General features: G+C 36.7%; 2 protein-coding genes across 6 annotated transcripts; one reads left to right on the forward strand and one right to left on the reverse strand.

Moving 5' to 3' along the window:
* Positions 1 to 1,967: 1,967 nt before the first annotated feature.
* Positions 1,968 to 21,694, reverse strand: lmbr1l (limb development membrane protein 1-like). Of its 3 annotated transcripts, XR_013794845.1 has the most exons (17): positions 21,290 to 21,686; positions 14,909 to 14,993; positions 12,968 to 13,001; positions 12,039 to 12,178; positions 9,594 to 9,697; positions 9,374 to 9,497; positions 9,132 to 9,200; positions 8,938 to 9,002; positions 8,438 to 8,510; positions 8,158 to 8,241; positions 7,972 to 8,048; positions 7,807 to 7,884; positions 7,436 to 7,600; positions 7,271 to 7,337; positions 6,702 to 6,863; positions 4,741 to 4,957; positions 2,651 to 3,860 (listed from the first exon to the last, which is right to left on the reverse strand). XR_013794845.1 is itself a non-coding variant. In XM_079588284.1 (16 exons), the coding sequence occupies exons 1-16, from the start codon at positions 21,350 to 21,352 to the stop codon at positions 3,775 to 3,777; spliced, it is 1,476 nt and encodes a 491-aa protein (XP_079444410.1). In that variant the 5' UTR covers positions 21,353 to 21,694; the 3' UTR covers positions 1,968 to 3,774. The 3 variants fall into 3 exon arrangements, 2 of the variants coding, with proteins under 2 accessions (XP_079444410.1, XP_079444411.1); XM_079588284.1 differs by lacking the exon at positions 4,741 to 4,957 and having other exon boundaries at positions 1,968 to 3,860; positions 21,290 to 21,694; XM_079588285.1 differs by lacking the exons at positions 2,651 to 3,860; positions 4,741 to 4,957 and adding an exon at positions 4,019 to 4,203 and having other exon boundaries at positions 21,290 to 21,648.
* On the forward strand, positions 21,156 to 26,478 carry dnajc22 (DnaJ (Hsp40) homolog, subfamily C, member 22). 3 transcript variants are annotated; one of them, XM_079588289.1, is made up of 5 exons: positions 21,156 to 21,244; positions 22,430 to 22,671; positions 24,133 to 24,699; positions 25,751 to 26,043; positions 26,175 to 26,478. In XM_079588289.1, exons 3-5 carry the CDS (start codon positions 24,159 to 24,161, stop codon positions 26,355 to 26,357), a joined length of 1,017 nt encoding a protein of 338 aa, XP_079444415.1. In that variant the 5' UTR covers positions 21,156 to 21,244; positions 22,430 to 22,671; positions 24,133 to 24,158; the 3' UTR covers positions 26,358 to 26,478. The 3 variants fall into 3 exon arrangements, with proteins under 3 accessions (XP_079444415.1, XP_079444414.1, XP_079444413.1); XM_079588288.1 differs by lacking the exon at positions 21,156 to 21,244 and having other exon boundaries at positions 22,533 to 22,671; positions 26,194 to 26,469; XM_079588287.1 differs by lacking the exon at positions 21,156 to 21,244 and having other exon boundaries at positions 22,533 to 22,671; positions 26,191 to 26,468.
* Positions 26,479 to 26,734: the final 256 nt, after the last annotated feature.

A 26,734-nucleotide genomic window follows, 5' to 3' on the forward strand; every position in this document is an offset into this window, starting at 1 on the left:
AATATGCTGTGTCCAATTACAGCTGCTATTTTCGCATCTGGTTCTGCAACCGATTCTTCGTGAAACTTTTGTAAGACATAAAAGTTATTGTCGAAGTGATTAAGTTGTATGGGTGATTGCCTAAAATACACGAAACACAAATAAAATCTGTGATCTAGGCCTATGTGTTATAACCTAACCATGCATTATTGTTATTTTTTTACCACATAGGCCTACATTCTTTTTCTTTTCTTTTTTTTACTAGAGTAAGCAAACCTGCGCTGGAGTTCTCTCCGCAGTCACGTGGTTCCAGATAAAACAAGTTTGGAATCCGATTCAAAATATAACCAAATTCTCATGTCTTTTTCTTGTTTTATTAATTTTTTCCTCCCGGTTATGTCGGTTCTTTTCTGACAAAAACCCCTCTTAAGGTCTATGTGAGAAAGGCTCTTGTCTTGAGTGTGTGAAGGGAGTGTGTCATGAGTGTGCAAGGTGGGTGTGGATGTGCCGTTGGAGGCGGGCAGCGGCCCATTATCAGTTGATTAGCAAGTCTTTTCTGGCCGAGAGTTTTCTATTTTCCAGAAGGAATAATATCTTCTAATGCACTTTGGCACACACTTCAAACAACCGCCAGGAGCTAATCTGCCTATTTCCCCCTTCATTCTTGTGTTTTGACAATAACGATAGCCTATCGCAACCTGTGAAAGACTGCCTGTCTTCCTCTTGTCTGATATGATTAAGTCATTTTGGACCAGTCAAAAATGCCCTCTGCTGACAGAAGTGGCATGCGTCCACTCAATATTGTTGAACTAAATGTTTCTGAGGTAAACTAAAAGGAAGAGGACAAGCCTGCCGTCATTATAAGCACATATAGGCTACGTTTGTTAGTTTGAGTTCACATGATCAATGTCACAATTTGCTTTAAAAAGTGACTCAGAAATAGTGTAAAATCTTTGACATTTTCTAAATGTTTCCTTCATAGGCTTACATATTTCTTTTTCCATTAATTAATAGGCCTATTTAAAATTTGATTTTTCATCCCACATTTTCAATGTCCCCATACTTTTGTTAAAGTAAATAAACAATTTGCAAGATTATACTAAACAAAGGTGTAATATTTGATTACACAGTGGTTAATATTTAAAATGTTAAATATTATTTTAGCATAAATCATAATTTAATTATGTTATTTTAACTTTTGTTTCTCATGACTTAATACTTTTTTAGTAAAAAAACAAAACAAACAAAAAAAACTGTTTCAGCAGAGGAAATTCAACATTTTAGGTCTACCAGGACATCCATCAAAGAGCACAAGAAATGGCAAGAAAACAAAAATCAAGACAGACAAATCATAATCAGAGGCCGGGATTTCTTTTTCTGCTTTAGGAGAAAAGAAAAAAGGAAAAGGAAATGAACACTCAACGAGGACAACGGATGGACGATATAGAAGTGGGGGGTGAAAGGGAGAAAGCGAGTGGCTTGCACTCTCCTGATGATGTAGGGCTTTTATCTGCCATGGGCATCCGTGAAGGGAAAGCACAGGATGGGTCAGCAGCGGCGTCTCTACGGCCCTGCTGACAGACCTGGGGCAAAATAAAGACCCTGATTAAAGCGGCCAGCTACGGGTGGAAGGACAGCTGGGGGAAGATGTATGGACAGACAAGCACACTAACACCAGAGCTAAACATAACCACCACGGCGCCATTAAAGCAGTAGTCAGGTGCTCAGATGGCAAGAAATGTATGCTGACCTCCATGGAAAGGTCCTTAGCAGATCCAGAACCAAAAATGGGTTTAAAATGACTCACAGGCTGGAAAAACAGGTGTAAACACATTTATTGTACTTTTCTCCTGTGGAGAAATTGTTTGTCACAGTCCCTTGCTATGCTTTAAGGACACAGCTGGAATTATTGAAAGAAATTAAATGGTCAACATTTTATTTTTGTCCAATTATTAATGCTCACTGTATTTTCTTTGTCCTCCATAAGAGTTCTCCATTAATAATGAAGTAAAAAAGACCATATAGATCCATATCTATCAGTGCATGACAGACAGTCTGACATCATGTCACTCTTGAATCCAGTTTTGAGCTGTAAAAATGCTTTTTGTGAGTGTGGAAAAACACATAAAAGGATAATTCGCTGATTTTTTTTTACGTTCCGTTAAAAACTGTATAAATGGAAAAGATATCTTGAAAAATATCTCAGTGCATTTTTGGCCATACACTGAAAATCAATGGGGTCAAACATTTTGAACCTCAGACATTCTTCAAAATATCTTTTGCGTTCCAGAGAAGAAAGAAACCATACAGGTTTATTAGCACATGAATAATGAATAAAAGATTATTATTTTTGAGTGGACTATCCATTAAGCAATTTACATCCATAATTGACTTTTGTAATGTTGCTATATTTAAAAAATCTGATTTATGCAACTATTATGATATTCATATTTAGTATATAAATTTTGTTATAATGGATTTGTGGCACACTGTCCTCTACTGGCCACCAGTTGAAGGACATTATGACATGTATGATGCTTCCTATGTATATTGTGTTATGGTATGTGACCTCGTAAATTGCCCCCTGGGGACAAATAAAATGTTTGACATGAAATGTAATTGGTTTAAAATGATGCTGATACAGAAACAAATCCATAAATAACACAATCATACAAAAGAATAAACATTATAATCGGCAATAAAATGTGTACATCATAAATACTGCACCCTATAAAACTACTAATTATCAAATCCAAAAGTCCACATTTATCAATCACATTCTCGTAGTGTCCATGAAACGGCCATGTGCGTTGATTGTCCCGCCACACAATTCAACCCAAAAGGTATGAACTAACCAAACTGTGACCTTATTGCCCAGTTTAGGTGCTCATAATCAAAGCAAACACCTTCTTTTGGTCATCTGCACAAGTTTCTGGAAGGTAGTAAAGTTACATTTGCATAATTCTGTGTACACAATTAAGAATATAATATTGCACATTAAAGTTTCACATATGAAATAACAAGAACAGGAACAAAATCCCTAAACATTCACAGTATTCTTGGCCTAAAGCTTGAAATCAATGGCAGCCATTATCTGACTTTAACATACATTTTAAAACTCTCCAAAAAGTGTCTTTTTCAAGCTAGAATCCCACCATGTTTTTTCACAACGAACATATAATCTCCAAGGTCAGTATCACTTGTTCCACTTTCATCCCTTTTCTCAGGTTCTTCACTTTAGTTAGAAGCAGACAAACCCCATCATAATGGACTTCCTGCTATAAGGACCCACAGTACAACAGGGATTAGATTCATTGGATGACACTAAAAATAGTGATATACAAGGGGAAAGCGTGGGGGCCCACCAGGACAGAACTCAACACTCTCATTCCACCACCAGGAAAAGGAAACGTGGTCATGGCTGTGATGTCATCCTCTGAAATAGCTCTTCTGGATGCATGTCAAAGTCCTCCAAAGCCATTGTTCATTTTTCATAAGGCATTAGTTCAAGGCATCCAGTGATTTGACATCCCTTTTAAATGCAGTTATATGTATAAATATTACTGAAGTAAACAATGCATAAAACTGCAGTTGCAGAAACCCACTCCGGAAATTCCATCAGTCGATATATATCGTTCAGGCAACCTTTGTAAACAGGTTTGGTGACCATTAATCTATAATGGATGCAAAATAGCTCTGGTCCAATAGAAGAAAGCCACAGAATGGGATCCAGAACCATCTCCAGAAGATAATGGGCTTCAATAGCCAATCATATATGAAAAAGCCGATTGATCTTCAATGAATCTTTGAGAGCCCATTGGCTAGGAGGAGTTTGAGGGGGATGGTTGAACGAGAGACAGTCAGAGGCAGTCTGTGGAGACCTGGAGAAAGGAAACAGGAGAGTAAACAACATTAGAGCACTAAACCTGCTTTAACAACCACAAAAGGTCATTTTGGCGGGTGATGTTTGGGTTAAAAGCAAATCAATCAAAGAACAAAACCCAGTAGGGAGAGTAACGAAAAAGAAATGCTATCTGAAGATGGTCTATGAGAGAGTGTGTGTTCACATTCAGCAGTGTTGTTTGTGTTGGGCGGAGGGCGATGGGTGTGTGTCTTCCAGAAGGAGTTTGACGCCCTGATGTCCCCAAGGAACCCTGCTTCACCCCTTCTGTCCCCTCTCACTTTCCTGAGAGAATTGTGCTTTTTCTATCTGAGGAAAGAGACCTACCCATAGAGAAACATGGCCTGTGTGAGGAACACCTCACCCAAAGACTAACTACAAACACTGGCAAATGGCAGCATAGTGCACACCCCTTGTCCTTTCAAGATACAATGTGTACATGCACAAATCTTTCTCCTTGCACGTTTTCCTTGAGATAAACGTTAGAATTAACCGTTAAAAAAGGTCAATACAAGTTAAGGTCTATCGACAACATATGTGGTGTCATGTTGGAAATAAAAGGCATTAAAAGTCCAAATCCAAAAGAGTTTTATGTATTATATAGTGTTTTACAAAAAATACGTTTACATACCATACATACAGAACCAGTCATGAGTCACTCTTATTCAATGGTTTTCCGTTATTTTTATTGTTTTCAAAATTGTTTATTAACACAGACATTGAAATTATGACTGAACAATTATGTATTATGTAGTCAACAAAAACGAATAACCCAGAATATGTTTTATATTTTTGACTCTTCAAAGTAGCCACCTTTTGCACACTCTTGGCATTCTCAGTCAGCCTCATGAGGTAGTCACCTGGAATGGTTTTCCAACAATCTTGAAGGAGTTCCCAGAGGTATAGAGTACTTGTTGGCTGCTTTTCCTTCACTCTCTGTTCCAATCCCAAACCATCTCAATTGGATTTAGATCAGGTGATTATGGATGCCAGGTCATCTGATGCAGCACTCCATCACACTCCTTCTTGGACAAATAGCTCTTACATAACCTAGGAGGTGTGTTTGGGTTCATTGTCCTGTTGGAAAACAAATGATGGCCCCACTAAGCGCAAACCAGATGGGATGGCATGTCTTGTCGTGGCAAAATGCTGTGGTAGCCATGCTGGTTAAGTCACCAGCAAAGCATCGCCACACAATCACACCCCCTCCTCCATACTTCACAGTGGGAACCACACATTCAGGAACCATCCGTTTACCCTCTCTACATCTAACAAAGACACGGCAGTTAGAACCATAAATCTCCAATCTCATCAGACCAAAGAACACACACAGTTGTACACTGGTCTAATGTGCATTCTTTGTGTTTCTTGGCCACTGATCTATATAGAGAACTGGATTGCTCATGACGTTAAAAGTGAAGCCACCACGCCGCCATATTGGTATTTCCTTACATTCTATTAAATTAACAGGAAATAATCTAATCCCAGATATATGTTCATGGTTAATATTCCCTGCATAATTATGTACATAGACTATTTAGATAAACGTACATTTAGATCTATTTTGAGTTAGTTCAGTTGTGTGTCGGCACGGCAGTGTGCTGTTCCTGCCCGTAAACATTAAAGATAACAGTCAAAGTATCCATTAATGTACATACATATATATATTTGAAAAACTACTCATGTGCTGCAAATCAGTTGATGCTTGGTCGATGTTTTGGCTGTAAGTTAATGATGCACTCTGTCGGTAGGGAATAGCAAGATGGCCACTCGAACACATCTAGTGTCTTCACCGCCTGCTGACAGTTTAGAACGCAATGAGCAATCCAGTCATTATACAAATCAGTTTTTCTTGGCCCAAGCAAGTCTCTTCCGCTTGTTGTTCTTCCAAAGTAATGGGTTCTTTGCCGTATTTCGACCATGAAGGCCTGACTCACACAGTCTCCTCTTAACAGTGGATGTTGAAATATGTCTGCCACTTCAACTCTGAGAAGCATTTATGTGGGCTGTAATCTGAGGTGCTTTAAATTGGCGGTTTCTGAGGCTGGTAATCTTAATAAACGTATTCTCTGCAGTAGAGGTAGCTTTTGGGTCCTTTCCTGGGATGTTCCTCATGAGAGCCAGTTTCATCATAGCATTTGATGGTTTTGGCGACTGCACTTGTGGATACATTCAAAGTTCTTGAGATTTTCTGACTGACTGGCCTTCATTTCTTAAAATAATGATGGTCTTTTTTCTTTACTTAACTGAGTGTTTCTTGCCATAATATAGATTTGTATATATTAGTAGTTGTAGTAACACTAATAGGGATATTGACTCTGTACCCACTTTTCCTCTGCACAACTGATGGTCTAAATCACATTAAGAAGGAATGTCACAAATTAACTCTTGACAAGGCATATCTGTGAATTAAAAACCATTCCAGGTGACTACCTCGTGAATCTGATGAGAGAATGCTATGAGTGTGCCAAGCTGTCATCAAAGCTAAAATCTAGCTACTTTGGCAAATCTAAAATATAAAACATATTCTGGGTTGTTTAAAACTTTTTTGATTACTACTACATAATTCCATACATGTTCATTCATAGTTTGGATTTGGATGTCTTTAGTATTAATGTACAATGTTAAAAATAACAAAAATAAAGAAAAACCACTGGAGAAGGTGTGTCCAAACATTTGACTGGTACTGTATTTTTTCACATAATATTTAAAAAGAATAAAAGCATAATTAAAATAAGTGATAAATAAATGATACATAAATCATTATCATAGGGATCTTCCCCCAAAACTAAAAAGACAAGTAAAAATATAAAAGACTAACCAAAGGCACGGATGAGTTCTCGTTGCAAGGCCCATGTGACTGTGTTGATGAGGCAGGCGGATGTGAGTCCCGCAAACAGCATATTGTACAGGAAAACAATGTGGAAACTACCGAGCCAGTTAACCCGTCCAAAGTCTCCAAGCAGATCAAACCTTGTAATTCCTACATGTAGTTACAAGACAAAGAGGAACATTATAAAGTATTAATTCAAATTGTAATACACAATGGACACATATTGCTCAATTATTGCTAACTACTGCCGTCTTGTGGACAGACAAAGATTACAAATTAAACTCTTGTTATTCATGAAGTTTGACACATGGCCCTTAAGAGTCCTTTTATTAAACATTTTCACTAATATGAACATGCTTTGAACCACCAATAAATATGTAGTACACTCAGCTACATTTAACAGTTTAAATTCATTCATAATAATTGGGCAGATTTTTTTCCTAAAATCAGCACTGAAAAAAATATGCAAATTGTGTCTTGGCCTACAACAGACCTCAAAAATCATCATTTTACATACAAAAACATTAAATAATGACTAATAATTTAAAAATACTTACCCAATGTGCGGGAGAAAACAGGCAGGGCTGAACTGAGTATTAAAAGAGAAACACAGTTCCCTATAATCTGTGGAGAGATGCAAACAATTCAATTTAACTATAAAGAGCCACAGCATCTGAATGCAAGATATCCAGCACTATTTCAAGTATAGGAGATCTCTGTACCTGTGTGAGGGTAGTGTCCTGTGCACGTGGCAGCAAACCGGTGAAGAGTGGAGAGCTGTAGAAGCCGACGACAGAGGAGACCATGAGATACAGGATGATGACCACCTGCACTGCAGCTCCCAGAGAACCGAACATTGAGAACGAGGCAAGCCCCAAGTGAGGGTCCTGCAACAGAGAAAACCAACCACTGTGAGATTATAATCATTAATGATTGCTGCACTTCTTTTATGATGCTTTGTGACATTTTTAGTACTACTTTTGTTTTGTGGAAGGACAAAAAAAAAAGCAGAATATGGTTTTAGAAGGACATGAGTGTGAGTAAATTTTACATTTACAGGTTCATATATGAAACCCTTTGTCATGCATCTCACCTCCATCCCTCTAGGCATAGCAGATTCATCAAAGAGCAGTTCCAGCACATGGAAACAGACCATCAGCACACACACCGCCTGAGAAACACCGTACATTTTGTTTTAGCACAATGGTTTAATCGTAGCCAGTATAAGTATTCTGTATTCCATAAGGTTTACTCTTACAGTCAAAGCTAAAAGTAGCAGCATGGCCACTGGGTATCCCAGGTTGCGTTGCCATGGAGATACTCTCTTCCTCATCTCTAAATGGAAGAAATAAGGATGAAAAGCAATTCATGATAGTTAGTTATGATAGTTAGTAGATAGTTACAATTATCAATGTATTTAACAGTTTGACAGGTGTGTTTGTACCTAGAGCAATACGTTTGGACTTCACACTCAAAAATTCCTTGTTGATGGCCTCTATGTTTGCACTGATCCAACATGAGGTGTTACCTAAACCATCAGATAGAGAGAGAGAGTATTTATAAGTTTAGGAAACCATGTTTTGGCAATGTAAATCCTGGTTCATAATGCCAGAAAAACTGCTTTAGACAATAAAAAGAAAATGAGAGAAAGAAAGAGAAATCTTTATAAGGTGGGCCCCCTTCCTTAACAGCAGCCAGTTTGTCTCTCACATCCTGACACTCACTTTTCAACTTCCTGGACAAAGAGGCCTCTTCAAAAACTGTGCAGTTCATTGTTTCTTCCAAGTTCTCCAACAACTAAAAAAAAAAAAAACATAATAAAGTGAGAAGACTCTTAACTTCACACTTCTAATTTCTCTTTAAATATATGCACTATATATTTGTTTTGGGTCAGTGAGATTTTTTATTTTGTTTGAAAAATGAATTCAGTACTTTTATTCAGCAAGGATGCATTAAATTAGTTTAAAGTGACAGTAAAGACATTTAATGTTACAAAATATTACAGTATCAAATAAATGCTATTCTTTTAAAATTTCTATTCATCAAAGAATCACAGTAGTTTACACAAAAATATTAGCGCCAAATCAGCATATTATAATGATTTCTAAAGGATCATGTGACTGAAGAATTAGTTATACAAAATATATTAAAATAGAAAACTAACTTGCATATATATATACACACATATACATATATATAAAAAACAGTTATCTTGTCCACCTACCCGAGGTTTGACCAATAAGCTCCCAGTGACGCTAAACATACGTGAAAGCCCCAAGGGTGTACACACTGTTACAAGACAAAAAAGGCAACAAATCTATATATGAGAAGTCAAAAGCAATGAAATCCCAAACTACATGTTAAATATTAAATGATAAAACAAAATGCAATATAAAATACAAATGCATATACACTTACACAAAAGCAGCAGAACTCCAAAAAGTGAGATTCCAGAATAGAGATAGGGCAGGTAGTATTCCCACAGGTCTGAAAAGCACAAGAAAAATAGCAGAATATTACAAAACCTTTATCTTGCTCTTATACAATTAAGAGGAAATTTGGGAGTCTAGCTGGCAATAAACACTGTGACGTGATCCATTCAATCAAAGATACTGAACAAGTGCAGCACATAGTCTCTAATGTTGCATTGCTGCTCTTACCGTAAAGACTCTCACGAGCGGTGTTGTGATGGAGAAGAGCTGATGCCACCCACACAATACCCAGCACCAACAGACTGAGGAGAAGCAGCATCACTGCCGTCTCATACACCCGTGCCATAACACCCTTTCAGAGGAAAACACACAACAACTGAATATATACAGATCTGAATTCAGATGCTATGGAGATGTGTTTACTGTTAAACTAATTACATCATTTTACCTTTTTGGACCCAGCAAATCCTTCTGATTCAGTAAAGAAGTAGGCGAACGGCATTAGGAAGACCAGAGAGAGGTTTGAGAATAAGAAGACTAGGTTCCACAAGCCTGAAACAGAGACAGAAGGAGAATGAATGATTAAATGAAAGATTTCATTTTGTACTCTTCCCATAAGAAAAAGCAAAAATCCCAAACTTGCATGATAACACCGGTCTTAACACTACTGTACAAACGTTCTGGGTCTCCACAAAAATATTAAGCAGGACAAATGTTTTCACCAGTGCTAATAAAAATGTTTCTTGAGCACCAAATCAGCATATTAGACTGATATCTGAAGGATCATGTGACACTGAAGACTGCAATAATAATGCTGAAAAATTACTCTGTCATCACATTAATAAATTACATTCTAAACAGTAGTACACATCAACAATATTTAAATGTACCATGTATATATAATATTTTGTGCTAAAAAAAAACTACCAGGTTAATAGGAGGAATTCAAATAATATAGTACACTTACATACCGCTAGGGGGCAACCATGTGCTACTTTTGAGATCTGGTGTTACACGTGCACTATAAAACAGCACTTCACCAAATGCGGCTGTAGAAAATCCTGCTGTTTTTTATTTTTTTTGAACTTTTATTTTTCTGTTTTTTATTTTTATATTTTTTTATATTTATATAGCACACAATACAACAGGCGTTGCCCAAGGCGCTTCACAAACAGTAGAATCACACACTTAATTAAAAATAACATACAAACAAGCAATGGAATAAAAACATAAGACAGCTATTTTAGACAGCTACATACTGTACATCACTTTCACACAAAGGGCCAAAGCCACTTCAGACTGATCCCCATGCTACATCTAATAAGTAGGTTTTTAACAACGACTTAAACACTGCCAACGACTTTACTGATCTGACAGAGTGCGGGAGGTTATTCCACAGTAAAGGACCGACTCGAGAAATCTTTACGTTTAAAATTTGTTCTTACAGTCACAAGAAGATTTAAATTTTCCGATCTCAAAGACCTGGACGGAGTGTATACAGACAGCAACTCAGAAAGGTATGGTGGTGCCAAATTATGTAGTGCTTTAAAAATCAGAATAATGATCTTGTAATGCACTCTATACTTGACTGGCGGCCAATTTAAGGATCTCAATAAAGGTGTAACATGGTCCGTTCTCTTCGCTGACTTAATCATTCTGGCTGCAGCATTTTGTATGTTTTGCAAGCGTGTCAGAGCTTTTTTATCGATCCCAGCATACAGTGAACTACAATAATCCATTCTTGAGAAAACGACCGCAGAAATGGCTCTTTCAAAATCTGTTGGAGATAAAAATGGTTTGGTTTTTGCTAAGAGATTTAAGTGAAAGAAACTAGATTTAACCACAGAATTGATTTGTTTATCCATTTTTAGCTCAGAGTCCAAGATAAAGCCAAGACTTCTAACCTTTTCAGAGATTGCAACTGCCAGGGGGGTATCTTTTAGTCGCTCGGACACTAACTGGGAATTGGGGCCGAAAACTATCACCTCAGTTTTGTCTTCATTTAGTTTTTAAAAATTTGCTGCCAACCAGTCTTTCACCTCCTGCATACAAGCTAATAGATAACCGAAAGTATTACTATTTGACTTTTACCGAAAAATAAATCTGTACGTCATCTGCGTAACAGTGAAAAGGCATATTGTGATCTGATTGGCTGAATGAGTCTTAATAAGATCACCTGTGGTCCCTTACTACTACACTTACATTATGCTTCAGTCTCCACTTGTTCCCTTTTGATTGTTTGTTTAGTTTAAAGGATTGTGTGTTTTATATAATATGTTGAATTCTAGTTATGTTTAGTTTCTCTTTGACATATTAATTTGATTGCTAAAGCCGATTTCAGATGTATGATTTAAGATTTGCAATTCTGTTTGTATTTTATTAATGGTTTTGTTCATGGGTTTTAGAAACCAACGATTACATCACTGCCATCTGAGAAATGTCTACTCCTACATGTCAAGTCAAATAAACTGGGAAAAGTAACTGATGACTGAATGAGTTTAAATGAACCCACCATTCCAGTAGCAACAGCCAAATCAGCCTAGAATTCCTGCTAAATTTCTACACCAGCAAACTGAATAAATCTGGTTTTTCAACTAAATCGTGGCCTTGGATTTACAGCCAGAACATCTCATACTCTTGGCAGACTCGCTGCCATGCCCAACACGTGCTAACACAGAGCTGTAAGACTTATTAGTTTTGTGTACCCACACAAGTCCTTGTGGGAATAAAAACATTACCAGCTCAGATTAGGTGACAAAATACTGCTTGAGAACCTAATGAAGTTGTAATTTATTATATTGATAACTCTATTGACTCTTTGTAAACTGATATGGTAGATACATAATCTAAATGTGCAAAGCAAACAGTTTTTCATTAGTGCGTGTGTTTGTACCGTGGATGAGCGAGCCATTGAGCCACTGCATGTAGTAGCTGTGTGGGAATGTGAGCAGAACTTCATTGGACAGGATAGAGATGGGCAGAAGCAGCACTGCACACACGGCCACTGAGAGTGTGAATGTACACAGCCACAGCCTGCGGAGTGAGAAAAACAATCAAAGAAGGGCGAGGAAATGTTTTTGCAGCCATTTACTTTGACATAGTGCCAGCTGTGAAGGGAGGTGGAAGTTAAACGCCACTCTGGAGACCAAAAGGGCAATTTGTTCACTTACAATCATTCAGGGCAAACTAATAAAAAAAACTAATTACTAACCAGCAGCGTGTCCTTTACTTAAAGTCAGAGTAAATAACTGTGCAATGCACCATTTTACAGCCACAATGTGACATTTCTGAGTGAAATGAGATAATAAATACTAATGATAAATACTAAAGTAAGGTGGGAGCTGATTTTATGCATTTGGAATTTATTGGATGTTAAAAATGGGAGCCAGACTGAATTGGAGCTTGCTGAAATAATGGCTAAATACATTTCTGGCAATTATTGTGCATTATCCAACAGTAGTGTAGCCCACAATAAGAAATCAAGTGTCCATGTAACGTTGATACATTACTTAAAGGGATAGTTCACCCAAAAATGATTTTACTCACCCTCAAGTTGTTCCAAATCCGTATAAATTTCTTTCTTTGGCTGAACACAAAAGAAGATATTTTTACGGAAATAAAAAATGACTATGGAAATCAATGGGGTCCATTAACTGTTTGGTTTCCAACATTCTTCTTTTGTGTTCAGCTGAAGAAAGAAATTCATACATGTTTGGAACAACTTGAGGCTAAGTAAATGATGTTGACAGAATTTAAATTTTTGGGTGAACTATTACCTTGATTCCCCCTTTTTTTGTGCTTCTTTAAATACTGATTACTTACGCAATTTTGTTGACAGTGGCATCCTCAATGTCATCTGTGGGCAAAAAAAGGAAAAGGAAATAAGTTTCTGTCCACAACACTATCTCACTGCAGACATATTGATGACTAGACTCACAGTTCAACCTTGAAACTAAATTGAACAAAATAAGATCCAAGAAGGACCCAGATTTATTATGAAGCTATTCCATGAAGGAAACAACACACAAATGTATGTGCAAAATTTTGGGAAGCCTTCGTCGTTTGATTGTTCATTATTGCACGTGCAGGAGAACAATATCCACTTAGAGGAATCTGTCGCAATAACAGGGACTGATTGAGAACATGAGGCAGAGGAAATGAAAAATAAACCTCAAACATTCTCCTGCGAGAAGAGCAAAACATGCCCAGTGTGACAGAGCTCCAGGGTAGATATGTGTGACATTTCCTGGGAGAGCCCCAAACCTAATGCAGAACAGGTTTTCTGCACATATCCTTCAACCAATATGCAACTGAAGAAACTGCTTTAGCCCTCCATGACTGGTGCACGTTTAGTCTATGAAATGGACTATAAATGGTAGTCCATGTTCCTGCTCTAAATGGAATTATAGAGGTGTTAAAAATACACAAAAATGGAGCAACAAATCTTGTGCGGTGATTCCGTTTGTGTTCCTAAATTAGAATATGTATCATAATGGTTTGGCTGGAAGTACACAATGTTCCCTGTGTCTAACACAAGACATGTTCTTATGTTCCTCTGCACCATTGATCATGTGAATGTGCTAGCCGAACGTTTTTACAGGCTGCCATGACACAGGAGCTGCTGTGCTCACGGAGACTCAGATTCAAGACCGAACCAATTTCTCCTGTCTCTCCTTACACTTTCCTTTCCAGTCTACTCTGACCTATATAATTATTAACTTGTATAATTTAACAAATTGTAAAACAATTCTTCAACCATCTAGCAGTCTGGCTAGGAGTTATGTACACAATGTTCCCCAAGTGTGTCTAACACAGGACATGTTCTTACTTTCCTCTATACTATTTTTACATTTTTGATCATGTAAGCATATGGTAGATGGACATTTTTAAAGGTTGCACTGACACAGGAGCAGCTGTGCTCACAGGAACCCAGGTTCAATTTCGAAATGATTTCCCTAGTATCTCCCTACACTTTCCTCTTCACTGATAGGACACAATAATAAAAGGTAGACAAAAAATGAAGAACGTAAACCATTTGTTTGAGACCCCTGAATTCTGTTCCCCTGTACCTAGCTGTCAAAGATAAATAATTAAATAATTATAAAATGTATTACATTAAAAATATTTAACCTGTTTTTGAACAACAAGAATGCATCCTGTGTGCGCGGCTCCTAACAATTCTTCAACAGTCTAAACAAGCCTGATGTGTTTTAAACATGTCAGGCATGAGAAAACAATCCCTCAGATTTTCCACTGAGAAAAGGTTTAGCCGAACTAGGAGAGAGCGGAGAGTTCAATTAAAGGGGTGTACACCAAAACATGAGGTAGAGTTCTCCAATGAAGCCTCAAGCTGTGCTCGGGCAGGGGGCCTATGTTTATCTCACAGGAACATTCCTCATCCACACTGTTGCCCTCCCTCAACGTTACATTACTGCTGTCGACAGCAATCAGAAACTTTGACTCTTCTATTCTGAAGAACTAAGATTTCATTTTTCACAGCTAAAGAACACCAAAACTATTAATCAAATAACAGAGGAAATACAGAAATAGTTCACTATATCTGAAAATGATTAGGTAAGCATTTTTGAAAAAAATCCAGGAGAATGACCATGTCAGGTCATGCTGACCAACAAATAGTCAGTGTGTGTAGAAATGTTGTTCAGCTCACAGAGCAGCTGCAATAAATCACAGGTGTGCTTTGAAGGACTGGAATGCATTAAACCAAACAAGTGCTGAGGGTCCTGAGTTTCACGTTTAACTTACCGGCGACAAACTCAGCATTCTTCTTGAAGTGAGTGAGAATGAAGTGTGACACGATGTACAGGCAAATGAAAAGCAGCACGCAAATCTAAAGCAGAAAAAAGAAGAAGAAAATCAGTGCAATTTGAAAACATGACATTTGAAACATTTACAAATACACTGAAGGCTAAACATTTTCACATCAGAAAAAAAAAAAAAAGTCTGAAGCTGGAACATACAGTTGTTAACTAAACTATTCAACCCCCATTGCAAATCAGTTTTATTGGCAAAATTGATAGACTTTCAGCTGTTTGCAATGAACAAATCAAACCAAAAGGAATTTAAATAACTCAACAAATGTTTCAAGTGGTTTCCCAAAATTCAACAGAAAAAGCGACTTTTAATGCCTTCTACATTTTCAAAATTATTCAACCCCCTCATGGCATGGCAAGCATCTTTAGTATTTAGTAGAAGTAGAACACCCTTTGCTGTTATGACCTGCTGCAAATGAGATGTATAATCAGACACCAGCTTCTGGCAGCGTTTCTGAATCTCCAGTTCAGTAATATTCTTGGGTTTGGCTGCTGCAACCGCTTTCTTCAAATCCCACCAGAGATTTTCTATGGGGTTCAAGTCAGGTGACTGATGGCCACCGCAGAATCTTCCAGGACTTCTTCTGCAACCAAGCCTTGATTAATTTGAGGTATTCTTGGGATCCTGTTGAAAAGTCCAATGACACCCAAGCTTTAGCTTCCTCACTGACAGCATGACGTTTTCTCCTAGGATTTCCTGATACTTCAAATAATTCATCATGCCTACCACACGCTGCAGGTTTCCAGTGCCAGAGGATGCAAAGCAGCCCCAAAGCATCACCATTCTTTTGACTTAGCCATATTTCTAACATGATGCTCAACAAACTTAGTCATTTCAGATATTTCACGTTTTGCAGATTTGTGCTGTTGTGAGGGATTCTATTCAGTGGTTTGAATAAGTGAGACTGCGCACGTCATTAAAAGTAGCATTTTCAGTTCAATTTGGGGAAACCACTTAAACATTTGTTGTGTTGAGCCATTTCAATTACTTTTGTTTGATTTGTTCATTGCAAACAGCTGAAAGTCTGCACATTTTGCATGATTTGCAATGGGGTATTCATTTGTAATTTCGATTACAAATGTAACTGAAGAGCTAGTTTTCAAGCACATTTTATTCTAAATGAAAATTGTATTTTCTTCTTGTAAGCTCACATAAAGCTAGCTTTTCCAGTCCTTTTTTTGTCCTTTTAGGAACTAAGATCCCCACCCTTGGTCTGCACCCAATGTCATATACACTCTCAGAAGAAAAAAAAAAAAGGTACAAAAGCTGTCCCTGGGGTAGTACCTAAAGAGTGCAAATTAGTAGCTCAAAGTGCTTAAATTGTATGTTAGAACATTTTTAAAAAGTAAGTGTCCCAATGACAGCTTTTGTAAAAAACAAAACAAAAAACAGTGTGTGTGTGGAAGAGAGCAGTGTAAAACATTCTTCAAAACGTTTCCTTTTATGTTCCACGATGGAATAATCACAATCTTTCTTAGAATATTGGGTGTAAATGCCACTTTGCAAAGTATCAGAGATTACATACATTCTCACAGGCATCTGCAGTATGAGTCATGCAGTTAATATGAGCAATATAGTTGTGAACAGGCAGCTACAAGACGTGCTATGGAAACGCGCTGCTTAGATGTGTTGCCTGCCAATTTACGTTATCAAGAACACGATAGACAGAGCCTGTAATGGAGCAGAGGTCATGAGACACACTCCTACATAGCCCCATTATCACTGATACACACTGATGCTGTGCGCAGTCCAGAATTGTCTTTATAGCTCTGTGACATAAGAACTCCTAATCAAGGACATTTGGTTCTTAATGATAACACACAGTCCGGTGACGGGACTAGACCAGTTAAAGATGTTATAGGTGTAGATTTTGTATTATTGATAAAGATAACGGGAAGAAAGGGGGGTATAGCAGTGATAAACAAACTGCATTCTGTGTCCTAGAATGTAAAAGCAATAGAAAGTGAATCAATAGGTAGAGTGTCCCTTTTTTTTTTTAAGCCAGCTGTCTGAGAAATCTGAATTCTTAATTAATGAACACCCACAATACAGATTTAAAAATAAGGGTAACAGCACCAGATGGAGGATGAAGATTACAGCTCAAATGCAAATGAAGATTACAATGGGATTAGATGAGTGATTAAAGTAAAGATTTGGTCAAATGTAGAGATTTATCACAAGAACTTAATAGTTGGTCATATTTATATTGTATATTACGGTGTCTTACATCATTATCTATAGCTATATATAAAAGGTAATTTATATTGTATATTAGTGTCATACATGTATAGCCATAGAGTTTCATGACAGAACTTAAAATAGGCCTATATACCGGTAATAATAAAAAATAAATCGCAGTGCTGCAATATAACATACAGTACAGTAGAGATGCAAGAGAAAAACAGTAGAAAAAAAGTCAATGCATAACTCTACCCAAACTCCCATTCTCATCCTGAAGGAGAGCTGCAGTGGGATCTGTCCACATGATAATAACCTTCTAATTCCATGATTAATCTGTAACCTAATTTCAGATATAAGATCCTCACGTGTATGCAATTCGTTTAAAAAGTGAAACATAAGACCTGATGATTATAACTAAACTTATAAGTGAACTAAAGAAGAAGAAAAAAACTGAAGCACTGTATGTCCCATAAAAGAGAAGAAGAATGACAGCAAGAGGAAGAGGGATAAGGGAGGGGACAGGAAGCTGGGATTTTGTCTTCAAAGTGCCAAGAGCAGGGAAAACAATGGATCTGTGGGATATATATCTCTGGAGCTTTGAAAGGTGTTCTCACTCATCTGTGCTCAGCATTTGAATAGTTTGTCTCCTTTGACTTAGACAGTATGCACTGAACCAGAGTTGAAACAGCCAAGCTAAACTAAAGAATATGCTAAAACTGAAACAAAAGATTGCTTAACACAGTTGAATATAACATGAGAATACATGCCTGGTTTCCTTGTATTACCAGTCAAAAATGTTTTGAAAAATACTTTTCAGGTTTATCACAAAGCCAATGGGGCCCAAAACAACACTGGCCTCAACTGAAAAAAACAGTTCTTGATAGTATCTTTTGTGTTCCACAGAAGAAGAAGAAAAACTTCACACAGGTGTGGAACGTCATCAAGGCGGGTAAATGACGACAGAAATGTCATTGTTTGGTGCACTATCCCCTTTAAATCCTTTCAAACAACCACAAGGGTGGACAATGACAACATTTGACAATAAGTCCCTGTAATACTCTGTCTGTCGTAGGTCATTAACCAGAAAGAAACTTTGCCTTAACTAATATGCAGGCAATGGTCGGCATGTTTTCAAACCTCTTCATCAATTTGGGTCAATGGTATTGAGACTGCTCGTAAAATGTGAGTGTAATCGTAGTATCAACCAGCAACCAGTGTATTTGCTGACCGATTTGGCAGGGCTGGTTAAACAGCGGAGCTCAAACATTCTGAATCTCGGGGCTCATTCAGCTGCTCTGGGTAATCCTCGGCACACAATACAAGACCTGGAACAAAGCCTAAGTTATTCCTTGAAGTGAAAGCCTATTTAACAAAACAGTCAGCTAGAGCGACCGTGAACTGACACAATGAGAAAACAACACTCATGGTGTGCAGGGATAGGTTGGCAAAAGGACAGACATATAGGACAAAAACACTTACAACTTGATTTTAACCGGGCCGTTAAGGAGGTGAATATTTAGACCAGTGTCAGAAACGTTATGCTTTATAATAATGTTAGTTGGCCCCTAAAAAAAACATTTTCACAGTGTTTTTATTACATTTATGATATACAAACAACACAGTGTTATTAATTTATGACAAGCGCATCAAATAAGTCAAGTGATTTACACCAAATGACACATTTTTAATCTGATTAATTGGAACTTCAAATTAAAATCAAACACAAAATCAGTTGTATATTAATGCATAGCATAATACTACAGTGTATCCAGAGGTATACTAAACTCAATACTAGATAGAAATATAGTAGAACATTTAGAAATTTCAAGACTCAAGTTTGTTTTCATGAGGAATAAATAATAATACAAGCCCAATCACAAAGAAGATATCTTCTTAATAAATACTTTTAACCTCTGCAGACGTAAATACAAAGCCCTCTATTGTTGAAGGCCGAGCAGCATGTTCAGTTACGCACCTTAATAAAGTCTATTACACGCACACTGCATTCTATGCACATTTACATATTGGAACCGTTCCAAATCAGCTACTCCCTCTAACAGGTTGGCTCTCTTGAAGATCAACCAAGTACAAAACTGTGACATTGTCATATTTTGTGATGCTTTATAAGTGAGAATTCAATACTTCTGAGTTCCACTCAGAATCCATCTACAAATGTTTTTATCTGACATATTAAATCATCCAAGTGCATTCTTAATTTAGCTTCTAATTTTAATTAAATTAATTGTATTTAGGTGGTAACAACTTGTGGTAACAACTGCTTGATATTAGTGTAAATAAATATCGAAATATCGAAAGAATTAGACAGTATCACAGTTCAAAAATATAAAGCTGCTGAAAACTGTTTTCAACAATTATAATAGTAAATGTTTCTTGAACATCAAATCAGCACATTATAATGATTTCTGAAGGATCATGTGAAACTAAAGACAGTAATGATGCTGGAAATTCAGCTTTGCCATCACGGTGTGACGGAATACATGTATATTTTAATGCATTTTAAAAATAATAGAATAGAATTTTAAATTCTAATGATATTTCATTATATTACGGTTTAATTTTGCTCTATTTTTGATCAAATAAATGCAGTATTGATGAGCATAAGAAAGTCTTCAAAATACACACATATTTAAATCAGTTCTTCTCCTCAAACTAGTTTCACTTCAAATTTCTGGTTTTTGATTCAGCATCAAAAGGTGACCCAACACAGGACAGAAACTGATTTTCACACAAAAGTGTGTGTTTTTTTTTTTTTAAATGCAGAAGTGATTTATCAGCATAAAGTGAAGAATCACAGAGTCAAATATTCTATTGGTATTAGTCATGTGACAGCCTGACTTTACGCACAAACTTTGACGTCAACAACAAAAGATATGTGAAGCATTTTCTCCACCCATATTCAAAGTTGAAATTGAATTGATATTTTTCTACCCTAACAACAAACAACAATGATTAGTTGCATTTTAGTATGCAATTTTACATTTAACATTGATGTTCCCTGTAATCCGTGATCCTATCAGAACAAATCGGAGATGCATTTTTGGGTCAAAAAGCCCACAAGTTAAATCACTGATTTTAATTATAAAACCCAGATAAGCATCAGTGACCAAGGGATCAATAACCATGACAGTGAGCTCGGTGGTGCCCAAGGCAGGACAATAGTCTAATTTACAATATCTAGTGTGATCCATCTTTGCATTTCACTAAGAGAGGCACTTCACATTTTTTTTAGGAGGATTACACAAGCTTTGCATCACAGACAAAGCAGAACAGAAGCGTATAAATAAAAGTGAATGCCCTTAAAATATCTGAAAACAGACTTAAAGAGCAACTTGTTTGTGTAGAAAAAGAAAGAATGAAGACAGTACAACTGTCCAAGAAGATTAGAACTAATCCTGAACTGATGTTATGTTGTCTTGGTAAACTGGATATATCCTATAGTTTTAAGAGGCTAGTTTTGCAGCTGAATTACATAATCTGAAAGATGAATCGTTTAAAAATATTATTCACCAAACTATTTATTTAAAATGCTGAGTAAGATAGCCTACATCATTGTGAAGGAGTAAAGGTTAACCCCCAGTGTCTTGCTGTAAGGTCCTTGAGGTCTGAAGTTCAGTTATAGTTGTACTTTATTAGGTGTTGACAAAGACATTTTAATGCACGAGTGTGCCAAAAACTCAGCTGTTGTTCTCCAAAATGAGCTCCGGATCTCACAAAGCGGAGAAGGCTCATCTTGTGCCATTTAAAGAGTGTTAAATTTCACAACGAACAGATGCACCATGTCATTGTTCGCACTTAATTAAGAAAAAGACTAATGTTACTCCAGAGTCTGATTACACACGTTACTTTACTTTATAATTAAATGTCTCATAAATAATAAGCAAAGATAACACTTGCACACTCCAAACTGTCTAATCACAGTGAAATCAATCAATATTTTATGAAAGAACATAAAGTACTCGTGCACAGTTCACGGTATAGCAGCACACAATCATCTAATCAATAAATTATTATTGAATACCATTAGGACAAACACAAGGGCACATTCAGATTGTAACACTGCAAACGGTAAGCTACTATGTAAACAAAAGCAGCAAAGAGAGGGGAACTCACAATGGTTTCTCGGACTCGGTCGTGGAATAGTTGCTCTCTAACCGTCACGTCTTCCGTTTCCATGCTTTGAAACCATGTCTTGGCGTGTGCTGGGTTATAATTCGCAAAGCATTTGAGTCTCCGAGAAGATAATAGCTTACGTGGAAACTTGTCTCAAGTCTCGAACTCGAACGAACGCTTTCCACCTCTAAACGTATTGCAGTTACTCTTTCTGAAGTCACTAAGTCAGCGAACTACTCCTGTTTCACTTCATTGAGGTGGATAGAAGCTTCTTAAATGATTATTCAGCAGCGAACAAGCAACTGAACTCATCGAGTCAGCGTGTTCACAGATGCTCCTCAAATGAATCTTCCAGTCGCTCCTCGCTCCCTCAAACTCCATCTACTGGAGAGGCTGGGCTGTGGGAGGAGGAAGAGGCGGATTTAAGACTAATGAAATTTTATCAATAGTGAACATTTGCAGACCATTATATAAAATAATACAAGTTTGAGAATGATGTAGGCCTAATAGAACATGTGAAATTGTAAAAAGATATATTTATGTAGGCTATTATATGAGCGCAAATGATTAGGCTAATTTAGGCTATCAAAGTAGCATATTTAAAGGTTTGAGCTGTTTTAACCGAAAGGAACTTGCATAGCCTATCTTGAAATAGGCCTGTAGCAGTGCTTTTGTTTCGATATGCACACCAGTAGGCTATGTTTTAAGGCACATTTTAAAAAGCTTAAACGTCCTAAATTAACGAAGGCCTAATCCTGGCTTAATCTAAACACTGTCTGTGAAACCAGGCCTTTATGTCCTAATGATGGAATAGTTCACATTAGAACAAAAACAAAACAAACAAAATACAAAAGGGGGAGAGAGGAGGGGGAAGGAGTTTCTCTATTGTTCTCTATTTAAACCAACAAAGATGGAAGCAACAATATTCCCAATGTAGGCTACTAGGCTACTGTTTAATGTTTAACAGCATTTATTTACAATGATTTGTGCTGTCCCATACTTTTGAACAGTAATGTATATTAATGTGTTTAAGGTTACAGTCTGAGCAGCACAGCATGTAAGGGATACTCTTGCAAAAACATTTTAATCCAATGCATTTTAGCAAATGTCTAATGTTCTGTGTCTTATTTGTGTCCACAGATATGGTAAATCAAAGTTTACTCTTTATGACCCGTGTCATCATCAAACCAAAGTCCATACTAGCGCAAACACGGAAGTCCATAGGTTACATTATTTTCAGAAAGTGAATGATTTAAATTTAAAGTTAACTTCAAAGCTGTGATCTATTGCATGCATTCTTACATTTTTAACGCTGACCTTGTTGTAGGAGTCGTCTAAAACTATTTGATGTATGAATGAAGCTTGATCTCTCAGTCCCGCAGGTAAGAGAACAGTGACATGTTTGATTTTATAACTTGAAGATATTGGTGATATGAGAGAGACAAGAGAGATGATCAAAACCATGATTCACCCCCAAAATGACAATTCTGGATTATTTAGTTACCGTCATGAATTCCAGACCTGTGATTTAGTTTCTTCTGTGGAATACCAAAATATGCTCTTCTCATTCAGTGGAAATAAATGCAGACCAAGGAATGTCAAATTCCAAAAAGAAACAAGCACCAAAAAAGCAATTATAAAATAAGTAATCATGATTTATATGATATATTCCAAGACTTAAATAAAAGCTTTGGATGAGGAGCAAACAGAATTTTCATTTTTGGGTGAACTATTCCTTTAAAAACTGTATAAGATCCACATGACATGCTTGTCCCTAATTTATCATAAAGCACTTTTCATAATCATGTTATAATCTGCTTTAATACACTGAAAAAATGGCCTTTTGATTTTACTCAGTTTTTTTAAGGCAAGTGTTTACAATTTATCCTAATTTTAAACATGCATTTTTAGTTGCACTTAATCAATGTTTTTAGCCTAGTTGTATCAGCTCAATTATATTGAGTAGATTTGATTTATAAAGTCTGTCCTTGAGAGTATGGAAATGACATTCATGCTGTACATTTAAAAGTTACTGGCCATAGTCTTTGCCACAGACCTTAGTCATGTTAGACGCCATATTGAATTTAACGCTGATGAACACGAGGCTGTGAGGGATAGACTTTCCGTCTTTACACTGGAACGCACCATCCGTAAAGGTAGATCACATAATTCTCACAACTTCTAAACTTGTTTGATGGAGTTTTTGTCTACTGAAAGTTGTTTTTAGAAAGATATTTCGACAGCTGAACAATTGGATTGTTGTTAAACTGTACAATCAATTGAATGCACTGTATTTTACCTCTCACTCACAGCCTCGGTTTCTTTCCTGTCAAAAATTAAGTAGGTGCTACCCTGACTAAGGTCTATTGTACAGTTATTGCTCACTGAGTGAAGCAACACTCATTATATTAATTAATGTAGTGCACCTTCAACTAATTCATAAGCTAGTCTTAAGTATGATGATAAAAAAAAAAAAAACAGAAACTCAAATATAACTGAACATTAAACATTTTCCCTTTACTCAAAAACACATAAAATAACGACATTTACTCTCAGAACCAGCCACATATACAAAGCATCATGGGAACTAGTTTCAGTAAATTCAGTTCATGCATCCCCAACACAAATTGATTAAGTAAACATCAATTTGATATATTTAAGTGGATTGAACAATGAAATTAAGTTGAAGCTGAAAAAAAAAATATATATAGGCCTATATATATATATATTTTTTTTTTTTTTTCTTCAGTGAAACATATTGTATTTTGTTACATATTTGTTACAAATATGTTACATATTGTAACATATTTCCTTAACATATTGAAAATTACTTCTTTTTCAAGTTCCTGTGCGCAGCTAGAATGACCTCATGGCTAAAAAGCTCCTGATCACATATGCCTTGTGGGCCATGGGTGGCCCATTTGGCCTTCATCACATTTACCTGGGCAGAGACAGCCATGCCCTTCTTTGGATCCTGACCTTTGGTGGTTTTGGCATCGGCTGGGCAAGGGAGTTCTTCCGGATCCCATCGTATGTGAGCGAGGCCAACCATGAAGCAGAGAGAGCCCATATTAGACATCCACGTGCCACTCCGCCACCAGCAGTAGGCCTGATTCGGTTTGCCGGTCAAATTTGTGTTGGTATTTACTTTGGCTCGGTGGCTTTAATAAGTCTCAGTTCTTTTAGCTTCTTCTACTTCCTAGTGCTGCCATTGAGCATAGGTGCAGGTGTCCATCTGGTGTCCTCTGTGGGCCAGCAGACCTCTGACCTTCAAAAGACCTTTGTTACGTGCATCATCACGTCTTCCATCTTCTACGGCAGCAATCTCTCACCTCTGCCCATCAGCATAGCTGCCAGTGTTACCGCTGCGCAGCACAGCACGTTCAAACCTCTGAGGCCAGAGCCACTGGGTGAGATGCACTATGTTGGTAACACTTTATAACGTCTCATTTGTTATAGTTAATCCATTAACTAACATTAACATTTGTTAAAGTCATCATGAAATCAAGTCGTGCAAATCTGTTTTTTTAATGGAATATTGCACTATAATTATTATAAATGATTTATCTGTGCACATCATTTTCTTGAAAATGCATGTGCCCTTGTAATCTTTAATCAAAATCACTTTTTGAGTCTGACCCTTTTCAACGACATCAAGTCTCGCCCTACATTTTTTCTTGTTCGAGAAGCCGTTTCACCTGCATACGTCATAGGAAGAAAAGACTAGCAACTTCCCTTTCACTGCGACTTTAATGTTACTTAATAAAGAAAATTATATGCATGTTAGTTCACAGTGCATTAACTAATGTTAACAGATACAATGTTTAATCTAAAAAATGTATTAGTAAATGTTGAGAATAACATGAGCTAATATTAATAAGTGCTGTATAATTATTGTTCATTCATTGTCAGTTCATTTTAACTAATGTATTTAACTAATGTTAAGAAATTAAACCTTGTTGTATAATGTTAGCCATATTTTATAAAGTAAATAGCCAAAAGAAATGTCCAGCCTAGGAAAATTGGCATCTTCACCCTTTATTCAAATATTATTATTATTTTGTTAAAATTTTTGTAAGCATATTGCGTAGTTATTAACACATGCAAAAACAAAAGAGAACCAACAAAATATTAATAACTGATTATGTTGTTTTGATTATTTACTTGTTGTTATGCATTTTTTTGCGTAGTAAAATAAAATCTGTAGCTGTAGTTCACCTTTTTTTGCAAAATAATTATAAAGTCATTTCTCTGACAAAATTATTTAACTATACAGCTAACAAGTTTAGTGTTTTTTGATTTTACATATTTTGATCACATATTTTGTTGGTTTAACTTGTAGGGTCATTAAAAACAAATATCCCCTCCGGTCATCACTTTTGGGAAATATGTGTCAATCTGGTCTTACATCATGTGCAATAAATGTGTTTAATTAACCCGGTTTGTGTCAATCTTCCCAAGGGCCTCGTCTGTATCGTCTAAGTTTTGGTGTGCTGGCTTTCTCCGCTCCGCTGGGATACTCTGTTTTCCACAACACCACAGCCACATTGTACTACATATCGGACTGTATAGCGGCCCTGCTTGATTTCTTCTGGTTCTTTCCATGGCTCAAAGGACTTCTGGAGTATTTTCTGCTGTTGCCATATCGCATGTTATGTATCCTGACAGGAGGGGGTTTCTACGAGGAAAGCTGGAGGAAGATGCTGGAAATAATTCTTAATGAGTATAGTAAAAAAGAAATGGAGGCGCTGAAGGTGAGTCCAGTACAGGTTTAAGTGGTCAACAGGGAATGTAACATTTACACTTTTCACTTTGTAGTGTTTTACATATCATCACAAGGTAATTAATGATGTTTTTTGTCATTATAATGTTTTCTTACAATTAGATATTATCATTGCCAGAAGAAGCTTCTCTGGAAGAGGTCACTCGCAGCTACAGGGAGCTGGCTAAAGTGTGGCATCCAGATCACAACCCCAAGAAGCCAGCAGAGGCACAACAGATGTTTATTCAGATCCAGGAGGCATATGAGATACTTCTCGACAGACACAAGACAAGACAGAAAAAATAATCTTCTGAGGAAGAGGACATACACCCTTTAGAAGGCCCAGATTTAACTTTCAAATACCCAAGAAACAACAGGATTTTTTTTTTCATAAAGCCAATTTGGTGTAATAAACGTGAAACTATCTAAACAAAAGAGTTTTTAATTTTTGTTCAGAGAAATTCTCCTCGTAGGACAATTTAGGATTCTCCGCCATCTTGTGGTAACAGTATGAATAGAGTTGTTTCAAATACAGGGGTCTTCCACAGGGATTCGTCGACCCCTGGGGGTCTGTAGTGGTACTGCAGACAATTATTGTTTGTCAAACTATTTTTGTAGTAAAATTTTAAATATATTAAACAAAATGTATATACATTAATAGTGAATAAAACATATTAAATTTA

The sequence above is a fragment of the Phoxinus phoxinus genome (assembly GCF_949152265.1).
Source record: "Phoxinus phoxinus genome assembly, chromosome: 18".
NCBI classification, from domain to species: Eukaryota; Metazoa; Chordata; class Actinopteri; order Cypriniformes; family Leuciscidae; genus Phoxinus; species Phoxinus phoxinus.

What these genes read in the sequence shown, in the direction of transcription:
- lmbr1l (XM_079588284.1), bottom strand. Translation starts at nt 21,352, where the DNA reads ATGGAAACGGAAGACGTGACGGTTAGAGAGCAACTATTCCACGACCGA. An exon ending in CAATGGCTCGCTCATCCACG is followed by an intron (nt 9,698 to 12,038) that starts GTACAAACACAC and finishes TCTCTGTTTCAG; the next exon opens with GCTTGTGGAACCTAGTCTTC. An exon ending in GTCCAAACGTATTGCTCTAG is followed by an intron (nt 8,049 to 8,157) that starts GTACAAACACAC and finishes TCTTCCATTTAG; the next exon opens with AGATGAGGAAGAGAGTATCT.
- dnajc22 (XM_079588287.1), top strand. Translation starts at nt 24,159, where the DNA reads ATGGCTAAAAAGCTCCTGATCACATATGCCTTGTGGGCCATGGGTGGC. An exon ending in TCTGAGGCCAGAGCCACTGG is followed by an intron (nt 24,700 to 25,750) that starts GTGAGATGCACT and finishes AATCTTCCCAAG; the next exon opens with GGCCTCGTCTGTATCGTCTA. An exon ending in AAGAAATGGAGGCGCTGAAG is followed by an intron (nt 26,044 to 26,190) that starts GTGAGTCCAGTA and finishes TATCATTGCCAG; the next exon opens with AAGAAGCTTCTCTGGAAGAG.